At 43.2% G+C, this 12,463-nt stretch overlaps 1 protein-coding gene across 2 annotated transcripts in view; it reads right to left on the bottom strand.

Annotated features, from left to right (window-relative positions):
* Positions 1-5,320, bottom strand: part of ALCAM (activated leukocyte cell adhesion molecule) — a 206,495-nt gene extending 201,175 nt beyond the window's left edge. For both annotated transcript variants that reach the window (XM_029939221.1, XM_029939222.1), the window contains exon 1: positions 4,688-5,320. In XM_029939221.1, coding sequence (XP_029795081.1) covers positions 4,688-4,760 — 73 coding nt within the window. In that variant the 5' untranslated portion in view covers positions 4,761-5,320. The remainder of the gene's footprint in view (positions 1-4,687) is intronic.
* Positions 5,321-12,463: the final 7,143 nt, after the last annotated feature.

Genomic DNA, 12,463 nt, shown 5'->3' with positions numbered 1-12,463 from the left:
GTTTAAGGAAACTTTCTTTAATATTCCAGTGAGTTAGCTCATTTCTTATTATGCCACATACATTCATGTGTAAGAAATGAAATGGGCCTTTGTGAAAACCTAATAATGAAGGATAGAATTGACAATTTGAGGAAAGTTAAATTCAAGTTTCTGTATATGCGCACTATTTTATCATAGTTGCACCTTTGTTGCTTTCTTGCATATTTGGGATACGCATGGATGTGTCTGCTTGAGTTTACAGCTGCAAAAAGTGAGAACTCTTTGGTGATGTTTTATGCTAAATAAATGGCCAGAAGAGAAAGAAGTATGTTTAAGAATATAAGACAAGGTGATTATAAAGTATCTAAGATATTGTATGACAAAATACTATCTTCTTACACCAAGTAAGGCTAACAACTTAGTGATCAATTTTACAAAGGCCTATGTTCAGTGACATGAAAACTTGAGAAAAAGGAGAAAAAAGAAACAAAAAGAGAGATTTTTGCCTGATTTTTAAAAAATGGTGTATGGGTGGCCTGGGTGGCTCACTTGGTGAAGTGACCCACTCTTGATTTCTGGTCCGGTTGTGATCACACAGTGGTGAGACAGAGCCCCATGGGGCTCTCCCATCAGCACGCAGCCTGCTTAAGACTCTTTCCCTCCATCTCTCTCTGTCCTCCCTCACCCCTAAAGTAAAAAAAATAAAGTTTTACAATGGCCAAAGTGATAATTTAATGTTATAAATTTAAAACTTTTCTATTAATAACATAATGTCATATGGCATGTTAATATAATACAGCATGCTTTCACTGAAAAATTCAAATGCTGAGCAAGGGAATTACTAATCTCACCAAAATCAGAATCATGCTTTATGAAGACAGAAAATTTTACAGAGGGGAGATAAGAAGGAGGAGGAAAATAGCTTTCCCAAAGTCAGAACGTTCCTATATGGCATAACTGAAAACTGAACACATGAGTGCTGACTCCAATAAAAAAAAAAAAATTTCTGGTAACACTCAAGACTATTAAAGTAGATTTTTATTGATTTTCTTCTTTTTAATAAGTTAACATCAATCAAGCATCCTCTTTCAAAATTCTATTTAAAAAGATTAGCTCAATTGAATTTTCTAAAAAGCCAGACAAAGTTTGAAATTGTGTCATGAAAATATTTTGGATTTCTATAGATTTTAAAACCACAGGAAAGCATTACTATTTTCTATTTCCTTCTATATCGCACTTAAAACCACCTTGCAAATCAATTATTTTGTTTAGGAGCATCTTAAGGATGTATATATAAGGCTCGGTCACAGGAATATATTAGCATCAACGATCACTCACATTTCATTCTAGGAACCACATATGCAGTTTAAATAGAGGCAGTCTTCCAGGATGGATGGGTTACACTAATGGGGTTTTCTGAGACCTAAAAATCTCTCTTTTCCCAGGATTGTAGGAGTCTAAATCCTATTACACTTTTTTTTTTAATAGCCCTCTTCAGGCCTGGAGGAGTAAGCACAAGGTTTATACTGGGTTTATACAAGTAGAAAAAGAGATGGAAATTTTGTAATTGGGTTCCACTGACATTTTCTAGCAATACAATTTATATGAACTGTATCCATTCAGTCTGTCTGAAAGCATTAGAAAAATACAATTGGATAATGACTCTGCCTACACCAAATCAGCATTTTACCTTAGGTCAGTTCTGAGCTAAAGAGATCTCAGAGAGTAGATCCTTGGTCCACCGTTTTACTTACATAAAAGAGCTGAAGCCCAAATATGTGAAATAAGTTGCTCAAGTGCCTAAAGGTGAATGATGCTGAGCCAAGCCTAGAAAAGCAGTTTACTGAGAACAGTATCTCATTTAGTTGTAAATTGCTATTGGATTAAATAAATCATCAAAGAAAAAGCAATATTTACTGGCTACTAAGCAGTTTGCCATTTTTAAAATTCATATATTTTAGTAGTCCCACATCAGGCAGTATGCAAGGATATATTTGAGTTGATGCTTTCCCCAAGGCCTACTGAGATAAACAATGCATTGAGAACCTAATATCCCACTGTTGAGGGGGAGGGGAGACTTGAAGTGTGCTTGTGTCTGGGAATTAACCTTGTATCAAATGAGAAATTAAGAAAAATTCCTGAGAAGGGTGCACACCCATGTTCCAAGAGAAGAAACAGTTAACTGCACCTCCTCCTAAATAATCAAGGAAAGCATTTTTTAAAGCAATACAAAATGTCACCACAGGCTGACGCTCTTTCTACAAGGATAATGAGATTCTGGCTTCCTCGGATGTTCACCCCTTACTTCATTGCCTTCATCTTTGAATTCAGTTTCTGTCTTTTCATACTTATTCTCCCCCTCCCTTCAAAACAGGTGACAAGCCATGCCTGGAACATATCAATGACTATGTAGCGACTACAAACCAAAAGACCTGCAGGAGCAGTTCCACAGGCTCGAATTTTTGTTCTCTAGGTCTCAACACACACTACTCAAAGCGCTCCCGAGACGGAGGGCTGCAGGCGGCTAAGTCAGTTTGTCTCTTTGATTAAGCCAGACATTGGCACCATATCCCCAACAGGCGCAGCCAGGCAGAGGGCTCCGAAGGAGGCGCACTTCCCTTCCAGGACTTGTCGTCCTGCGTCTGGACAAGGCGCTTTTAGGGCCACAAACCTTTCTTTTAAAACACCCTGACACCGCACCGAGAATTCTGCTCACACGCCAACCCGATTAATTCAAGGAAGCCACTGATCTGAGGGTCTGAGGTTTCTGACCCTCAGATCCGCCGAGGTTGGCGGCGCGGCGAGAACGCTTCCAGCTCACCGAAAGCGCGCAGCTGGGAACGCGCTGCAAACGCGAGCTTGCGGCTCCTAAAGAATCCCCGAGAAGGAAGTCTGCAAGCGGAACCGCTCCCCGTGTAGCAGTTAAGTGTGAGGAAGAACCTGTCGTCTGAGTGGCCCAACTGAAAACAGACCCCGGAGCCACCGCACGGAAAAGGAAACCGGGCGCGTGCGTGTGCTCCGGGGAACTGGTGTGGTGAGACTGCACTCTCAAAGTGGGAGGGGGCCAAACTGAAAACCAACCGTGCGGAGGGTGGGTCTTTGCATTTGACAAACTACCTCGCCCTCGTCAACCCTCCTTTCCCCTCGGCTCCAGAGTGGGTGCCCTTCCTTCACACACCGGACAATGAGATCAGGAAAAAGTGCAATCCACCATGTGCCAAAGTCAAGTGGCTCTCCCCTTCCCACCTCCCGGGTGTGCGTACACTACCCCATCTGCTTCAAATCCGGTTCAACTCGGGTTTCACACGCCCCGCCCGCGTCGGAGATTTGTCACAGCTGCCTCTTTCTCTAATCTCAGAACTGCAGGTGAGCTCAGGACCTCACCCAGAAATACAACTTTAGGACAGAGCCCGGGAGAGGGCAGCCCCTCCTCCGCACCACCACGCCGAAGCCACAGCGGCCCAGCAGTTCACGAACACTTGTGATCTTCAGACTCCAGCCCCCAGCTCACTTTCCCTCTTTTCCTGGGAGAGACCCAGAGGCTTTCAAACCTCTTCTTCTGGCCTCAGCTTGGTCACAACTGAAGGGATGTGCAGAAATTAAAGACGCGAAAAGGAAGTGAGTCTTTCTTTGCTAAAAACTAAAGAAAAGGGTACGAGAACAAACAGAAGCCGAAAAAAAAAGAAAAGAAAAAGGAAGTGGGAGTTTTACTTGCAAATGTCTACAAAGGGCTGGAGATAAAACTTCAAAGGGAGAAAACGATTCCAAAAATTACTCAAGTCCTAGGGAGCAAATGAACCTGCTGCTCTATCAACTGACGGGGAACACACAGAATGCCCTGTTAAGACCAACTCGGGTCAGCCGACCGGGTGGGTCTCAGGATGACAGCCACGGGGGCCGTCCCTAGGGTAGGAAAGGGATTCCCGGCTAGATATTTTAGTTATTGGGGATTTTGACTTTTTTGCTTCCGAGGTTCAGTACATAACTGAAAACTGAGGTTGAATCACAAGTCCTGAAAAATCCACAAACCACTCACTGAGGTCTCACAACCCTGGCTGCCAAGTCCGGTTCAGGCTGCGTTCTTCTCCGGCCACCACCCCGACACTCATGACCCACCCAAGCGATGGGGGAGGGGGCCTCAAACCCCGAATTAAGCTGCAGGAGGTTTCTACAAAAAGGAGTGATTAAAGTCCTCCCTTTCTCTTCTACCTTTCCCATCCCTTCTTCACCTCTTACCGAGGGGGAGTTACCAGGGGATTTATCCCGAAAAAAAAAAAAAGTGCGGGCAGTTATTTTCTCGGAAACCTAAGCGAAAGGAAAACTGCCCGGAGCGCAGTGACGTGGACTTTTGATATCCAAGGACTGGAGGAATTGTCAGAGGGCAAGGGCTCGCCGCCTAGGAGGGGGCCGCAGGGGACGACGGGGAGAGAACCGGACTAATACTGCCCCGGGGCCCCTGGAGCAGAACCCCGGCAGCACCCAAAGTTCCTGGAGATTTACCCAAGGCCCCCAGTCCCTGCCCAAACTTGAGCCAGCCGGCCGGGCCCAAACGTGCGGCACAGGTGACCGAACCCAGAGCCAGCTCGCTGCCCGCACCGCCCCCACTCGCCCGGGCGCACAGCCCCGGAGGTGCGCGGCCTGCGCCGCTGACCGAGGGAACTGCCCCGGTTCCTCGTCGGCCTGGGGCTCCTCCGAGGCCCTTGCTTACCTGGCCTGAGGACAGCGGCGGAGATCAAGAGGCAGAAGACTAGACGGCAGGAGGGGCCCGCCTTCGATGCCATATTCCTCCTCCTCGTCCGTCCTCCTCGGGGGCCACCGACAGAGTCCGCGCCGCAGGAGGGGGCGTCGTCCCCGGCCCCGCGCAGCCCGCGAGCTCGCAGGTCCCAACGCAGGGGGCAGCGGCTTCTCCCAGGCACACCGCCCCCCCGGGCTGTGGCGCTGGACCTCCGGGTCTCCGCCGCAAGCAACTTTACAGCACGCAGCGCCCCAACTCTTCCTTTCTCCCCTTCAACACCTGCCCTTGGCCCCAGTGGCTGCTCCTCCCGGGACCGACGACCCTCTCTTCCCAGGAGACACTTGAGTATTTCAGAAAGGTGTACGTGGTTCTTTTAGGCTGGTCTGTTATTCGCCCTCTCTTGGAATTATAATAATAGTAGTGGCAGTGTGCATCAAAAGCCCGGTGCTAGGCAGGAATCGCCGGGGGTGGCCAAAGGGGCGGTGAGTCCAGGCGGTCTCCTCAGGTGGCAGAGCCGTAGCAGCGAAAGCAGCGGCGACGGCGCGGTCTCAGGGCTGCTCTGAGTGGAGGGACTGGAAGGCGTGTGTAAGCTTCCTCTCTCCTCCTCCTCCCCCCACCCCCGCCGCCCCCCTCCCTCTTCTCTCCTCTCCTCTCCTCTTCCCAGGACGCAGCACCGAGCAGGTGGTTGGAGCACCGACCTGCAGCCTAGAGGCGCTGCAGGACCGAGTCGCAGACAGAGCACAGCTCTGGAACTCCGCGGGTTAGGAGCTCGCGCGATCCAGGAGCCCTCGAGTGGGAGGGGCTTCGAGTGGTTCCGCCCCCTGGACCACGCTAACCAATAGGGAGCAGACACAGGAGCCGCGAGCGCGCGGAAGGAGGGGGCCCGGACTGTCTCTTTACGATCACCCTCTCGGTGCAGCATCCCATTTCTTGGTGCTCACGCAGCCTCGCCAGGGTCCAAAAAATGCTTGTCCCCAGACGCTGAATCCAGTGGCTCGCTCCTCAGGGATTTTTCGGCGGTGATGTTTCGGTCTCCATCTTCAGTGAAGAGAGTGGTGGGGCTGGACGTTGAGGGGTGAATTCCTGCGGTTGGGGTTGGTGGGGCGGGGCGCGCCTTGGTTCCTAAGGCGGGAGCGGAGGTGGAAGATGGGTCTACAGGGGGTGGCAAAGGTGGAAACTCTCCTCCTGAGAGTTAACTGGAGCCGCTTCTGGTTGGCCAGGAGCAGTCCAAATCCTGGGCTCATTCCTCCCACTAACCCACCTCTCGAACGCACCTTCTTTTGAAGGCAGATCATTACAGTCGACCGCGGCAACACAAATCAGAAAATATTTACTCTTTCCCGGGGGAAATTAAGTGAGGAATTTCTAGACCATACTTCGTCACACGGGTTTTCCCAGTGCCTGCTTGCCACAGCATGTGTCTTTTTTATTTTGAATTAAGCGGCGGTCTTAAGTTACAAACAGAAAATCTTCAGGTTACTCAGATTAAAAGCCAAGCTACTTCTCATCAGTTCCAGAAAGCCAGGCATCTCAGCAGATGGACAGGCTTCTCTAGCAATTTCTAAAGATTGAACCATCTCCCAGGTGGAACCTCAGAAACTGCGTCCTTTTCAGATTAGTCAAGAGACCGTGCAGGAGTATTTTCCTCTAGAACTCCGGGGTGGAGCTATCGGAGCCCTAAGTGGCTCCGAATTAGGGATGCTGGATCACCACTCTCATCCTGGAAGCATAATAAAATCGTGGTCCCTCAACCACTTCGCCAGGGCATTAAATAGCCCTTCGTGAACAACAAGGTCACCCAGTGTGAGGCTAGTCTCTTGCAGAGAATGCCAACTAGTAATGGTCACATACTGCGCTTTCATCTGAAGGCTTGGAGTCACCAACTAGATGGGGTGAAGAGTTGGGCGGCAGGGGAAGCTTATTAAAACAAGTATACACATGCAGGCGCGCGCATGCACACACACAAACACACACTCAGTGATCTCTGAATTCTTTTATCTTTTTATATGCTGGAAACTATCAAGCTCCATCTTCAGTTGTGATTTTTGTCAAAATCCTGCCTGTCTAGTCCTCCTGGTTCTCTGTATCAACAGTATTTTAGAGTAGAGGGTTACATTTTTCCTCTTAAAATAAGTCTTTTTTTTCCCTGCTTGGATTTAACATTAACATTTTATTTTGGGTCTTATGAACGAACTGGAAGGCTAATGCTAGGAGACAAATGCCTTTTAGTTTAGTGTTTCATAAGCTAAGTTTGAATTGCTAGCATTCCGAGGGGATCTCATAGAATTCCTTTAGGAAATTATTTTTCTTTTAAAAGCAGCTTTAAGTAGCTACTACTAGAACAAATCATCCTAACTATATATTCAGCCTGGATCTTCCACTGGAGGAAAACTCCCTTTTGCTTTGGAGTTGGAGCTAATACAGCATAATTGTTAAAAAGTAGATCTGCAAAAGGCAGACCAACTGACTTGGGCTCTGACATTTACTAGCTGCATGATCTTGGTCAATTCACTTAACCTCTCAAAGCCTTAGTGTCTTTACTTGTAAAAACTGGTAACAGTAGTGCCACTCTCTTGAGACTGGTGAGGATTAAGTGAGATCACACACACACACACACACACACACACACACACACACACACACAAAACTGGCTAAGGATAGTAGAAGGAGCGCTGGCTTTGGGGAATAGTCAGTCTGGTTAAAATCTCTCTTCTGCACTTACTCAGCCACTGACCTTGAACAAAAGTCAGTCTCTCATAATTAAAATATGATGACCTAGTCTAGTGCCACCTTCAAAAGTGTACAGTTAGAGTAGATCAAAATATATTCCATAACTTAAGGATATTATGGACACACATACACTTGTGTGGAATTCTGAAAGCAATATACATATTTGTCTGTAAAGTCACTTGCTTCTAGAGTTCTTTTTATAGAGGGATATGTCATAGTCCAGAAAAATGCCTTGATAAGCCACTCGGAGCAGTAATGCCAAAGGCTACTAGTTATATATAGCTAAGACCATGAAAGTGAGGGTCATCTGACCATTTATTAAATAACATAATAGAAATTTAAATATTAATTACAAAATGATAAAAATAAACATAGGAGTAACGGAGAGGATGCTAAGAGAGAGTAAGGGACATGAATCAAGTCATATAATTATGAGTTTGGAAATGGTGGAAAGCCTTCAAATATACTTTAATTAATTAAATAGTAACAGTTATTGACCACTTACTGTATGTTAGGCTATTCTAATCAACTTATAAGAACTAATGAAATAATTTCCCCCTCAAAAAAATCTTAGGAGATAGGTGCCATTGGTGTCCTCATTTCACTCATGAGAAACTGAAGCCCAGACACAGGATAGCCACATCATGATTCACAGTAATGGTAAAGCCTCTGTTCTATCGAAGGCACTTTGACTCTAGATGACTCCATTGATATTTACCAGTCAGTTTAGTCATGCATAGAATGGTTACTTCTTACTACAAGAGGTCAGATGAATAATGTTCAGCTAGAGGAAAATATATTTGATTCTAGAGCTTCATCCCTATCCACTTGGCTCATTATCCATTTTGCTTATCAGAGATGTCTAACAACAAATTTATTACTTTTTTTTTTCATTTGTTTGGGGGGCTTAATTTAGATAGAAATTTCTTCACCTTCTGAAAACTTTAGTAAAGTCTCCTACCCTCAAACATACTTTCCTTGGGGAAATTAACCAATGGGGCAGTGCATTCTATCTGTATGAGCCAGGTACAGTGTGTACGAGATGTCAAGGCCATTTATAGACTGAAATAATTTACCATTAGCAAAAACTTAAACTTGAGAATATAAGTCCCACAATGTAGTAAAGACAGTATTTGTCCTTCAAAACTACAGAAAGGGGGATTGGATCCACCTTCTCTTGTTCTGAAGAGGAAAAACTTTTCCAACTGCATCTAGATCACAATCGCTTTTGTTACAACCGAGAATATATAGTATTCCAATGATATTTACCAGACGGTTTAGTCATGCTTCAGAGCTCCATAATGGGTACTTCTTTCTACAAGAGGTAAAAAGAATAATGGTCAACCAGAGAAAAATATATTTCATGTTTTGAGAACATGAAAAGAGTTTTGCATCTTTGATATAAAAGACTTCATCAGTCAGGATAGTATGTTCTAGGCAGTGACACAGCACACTAGGCTACTTTCCTAGTTAGAATCCATTGGGATCAGAACTCAGGACCCTTAAGGCTCAGACCAGGAACCTTTGCCCTGTACTAAAACATTAACCAACAGTATGTGACAAACATAGGTCAAGCAGTGAACATTTGAAAAGCTGAGATAATTTTGTTCTTGTTGTTCTAATGTAAACAGTTTCCCACTGGAAATGAAATTTCACTAAAGATGATATTGGAGGCTGGTGACATTTGTTCCTACCACCTTATATCATCATGTCCTCTGTGCTATCCTAGTTTTTGAACAAAACTTATATACAGTTCAAAGGCATGTAACAAATCTAATTCACTTTCTTCCCTTACATCTCCCCATTGATGATTATACATTTCTAGCCAATACTTTCCAAATACATTCAGCACTCTATAAATACTTATATTTGAATGCTAAGTGATCTTTATCATAGAATAGAAATCTCAAAACACACTTACAAGGGAGGGTGATATAAAGAGATGAAAGGTGTTTCAACTGGGTCTTTAATGATTGCACTAGTATGATTCCATTATCAGTTCAATGTGTGTTTTTTTTTCCCCACACCACCAATTATTGGACACTAGCTGGATGTTCTAGAGTTCAACTCCATTCTGACATTATCTACCTGGAGACAGCATCAGTCAGATGGAAGAGATACATATGGCAGGATGTGTGGGAAGGAGAGCAAAGCTTTCATGCTCTCTGAGCATGCAACTCTCCCCAAATCTTCATATTTACCAACTTGTAAACTCTCTGAATTCTGTCCTTTGGGATTTGGGGGAGCCTTCATTACATAGGTATGACTGATTAAAATCGTGGGCCTATGGTGATTTTAACTCAATATCTGAGTCCCTCTCCCCACCCAGAAGGGGTAGGACTAAAAATTCCAACCCTTTAATCACCTGACTGGGCCTCCTAGCAACCAACATTCATTCTTAGATTATCCAAAGGCTTTTCCAAAGTAACTCATTAACATAACAAAAGACACCTTTATCACACTTATGACTTAAAAAATTCCAAGGGTTTTAGGAGCTCTTGCTTGGAATGGATCCAAGACCAAATACATATTTTTTATTATAAATCACAATATCACACGTTGGCTGACTAAAGTTTAGGAAAGGTAAAGAGAATGAGTCAAGTTTTAGTCACCAGTGAAAACTCTGAAATATAAAGTGAAGAAGTTAATCTACAGAAGGAAGAACATGATAAAAACTATTTGCTGCTAATGAGAATAAAACAAAAAGGGTCATGCCTCCTTGTTTAAAACAAAAAAGGATGGGCAGCATGCTGGGAATTGAAGCCTGACTAGTAAAGTTTCTAAGTGACCTGGCAGGAGATGGGCAAGCACCTGGGTTAATACGCTGATGACAAAGATTAAAACAGAGGGCTAAATGGGATTTATATTAAGTCTATGAAGACATGACTCTCAGAGAAATTACATAGGTATAAGATGAAACTCTATTTTATTTCAGGGCCCCAAGGTTTTTTGTCAGTAATTCCAAAAATCACTCTAGATAGGGATTAGAGGACACATGGCTACACGTCCTGCTCAGAAGTATTTCCTTGAACTTTATTGTTGAGAGAGTTTCTCTTCAGAGGTTTCTGTATCTTTTCAACTTTCAACTGAAATAAGCAGCTTCGGTTTTGAATGAGTAGTAAGTGACTCAGAGTGTGGTTATTCAGATGTTTGACATCTTAACGGAAATTTTAACTTGATTAATTCTTAGGGTGTTTTCCAAGTTATCTCTACTTGCTTTGTCATGTACCTACTAGCCATTGCAATCTATGAAAATTTCATTCAGGAATTTGAGGTAGATACATAATGACTATAGAAATATGCAAACAATGTATATTTGATTCTTTAAGACAAACAAGTCACCATGGATTTAATGGACTTCCAGAAAGCCAAAATTAAATAAGTACAAGTTTCTGTTCATCCATACTATTTTCCCTGAAAATAAGTAAGATGGTTGACTTTACAGGAAAATATTAAGAAGAAATTCTTAGATAAATATATAACCCCTAAGGAGTGATTAAAATAATTAGCAAAAAAAATAAAAAGGCTTAGTAACACTGAATAAAGGCTCATTGATTATGCATTATCAGAAAGAGCCTTAAAATTTTAATGATTTTCAGAGACAAGTAATTTAGATTAGTAGTTTTCAATCTTTTTTAAATTTGCTTAATGTTTATTCATTTTTGAGAGAGAAAAAGAAAGAGACAGAGACAGAGCACGAGTGGGAGAGGGACAGAGAGAAAGGGAGACACAGAATCCGAAGCAGGCTCCAGGCTCTGAGCTGTCTGCGCACAGCTCTAGGCATGGCTCAAGCCAAAGTCAGACACTTGACTGAGCCATGCAAGTGCCCTATTTTTCAATCCTTTTAAAATACAAACCCTTTTCTTCTAATAGAGGTTTATTCTGAAGCCAAATTCCTATATCTCCCTTGTTCAATCCATTCAAACCAAATTGGTCTCCTCACTGCTCCTAAATGTACCTGTCCTATTCCCCTGTAAGAGACTTTGTACTTGCTGTTGCTAATCCTTGGGACTTCCCCCTCTCCCCCCTCCCCCACACTTAGTGTAGCTTACTCCATCACCTCTTTCAAGGTATTTCCTCAATGTTATTTTTATTGACCCTTTCCATGAACAACTATTTAAAATCTCAATCCCTAGTCCCAATACTCTTATCTCCCTTTTCCACTTCTTTTTTTCTCCATAGATACTGCCACCATGTAACATATAACCTTATATATCTTGAATACTGAATATCGAATATCTGCTTCTCTTTACTTGGCTGAAAGCTCAGTAAGAAGAGAAAGTTATGTCTATTTTATTCCCTGCTATATACATAGAATAGGCAGACACATAGTAGGCACACATACTATTTGACTAATGATTTCATCCATTTATGAACACATGGATACATCGTTGTCTGAGATCATTAATAAACTGATATAGGTGGAGCTGCTTTGGCTGAAGTTTGATCAGCAGCCTGAAGTTTCACTGCGCCCTTTAGACTTTAAGGGAATAATTAGAAAACTCAAACAAAAAGGCACCCTGTTGAATGGGAGAAGATATTTGCAAATGACATATCCAATAAAAGGTTAATATACAAAGCATATAAAGCATACTCAACACCAAAACGCATTAAAAAGTGTGCAGAAGACCCAAATAGAAAATTTCCAAATGTCTTTTTAGATGGCCCACAGACACATGTAAAGATGCTCAACATCACTCACCATCAGGGAAATGCAAATCAACACCACAATGAAACATCACCTCATACCTATCAGAATGGCTAGAATCAAAAAGACAAGAAATAATAAGTGTTGGCAAGGATGTGAAGAAAAAGGAATTCTTGGGCACTATTGGTGGGAAGGCAAATTGATGCAGCCACTGTGGGAAAATGGTATGGAGGTTTCTCAAAAAATTAAAAATATAAATACTGTATGATCCAGTCATTTAACGTGTAGGTATTTGCCCAAAGAAAACAAAAACATTAATTTGAAAAGATACATGCACCCCTGTTTTATTACAGCATCATCTGCAGTAGCTA

Source organism: Suricata suricatta, chromosome 5 (genome assembly GCF_006229205.1).
Source record: "Suricata suricatta isolate VVHF042 chromosome 5, meerkat_22Aug2017_6uvM2_HiC, whole genome shotgun sequence".
NCBI lineage: Eukaryota > Metazoa > Chordata > Mammalia > Carnivora > Herpestidae > Suricata > Suricata suricatta.
The sequence above is the reverse complement of the archived record's forward strand: the minus strand, read 5'-3'. Positions and strand labels throughout refer to the sequence as shown.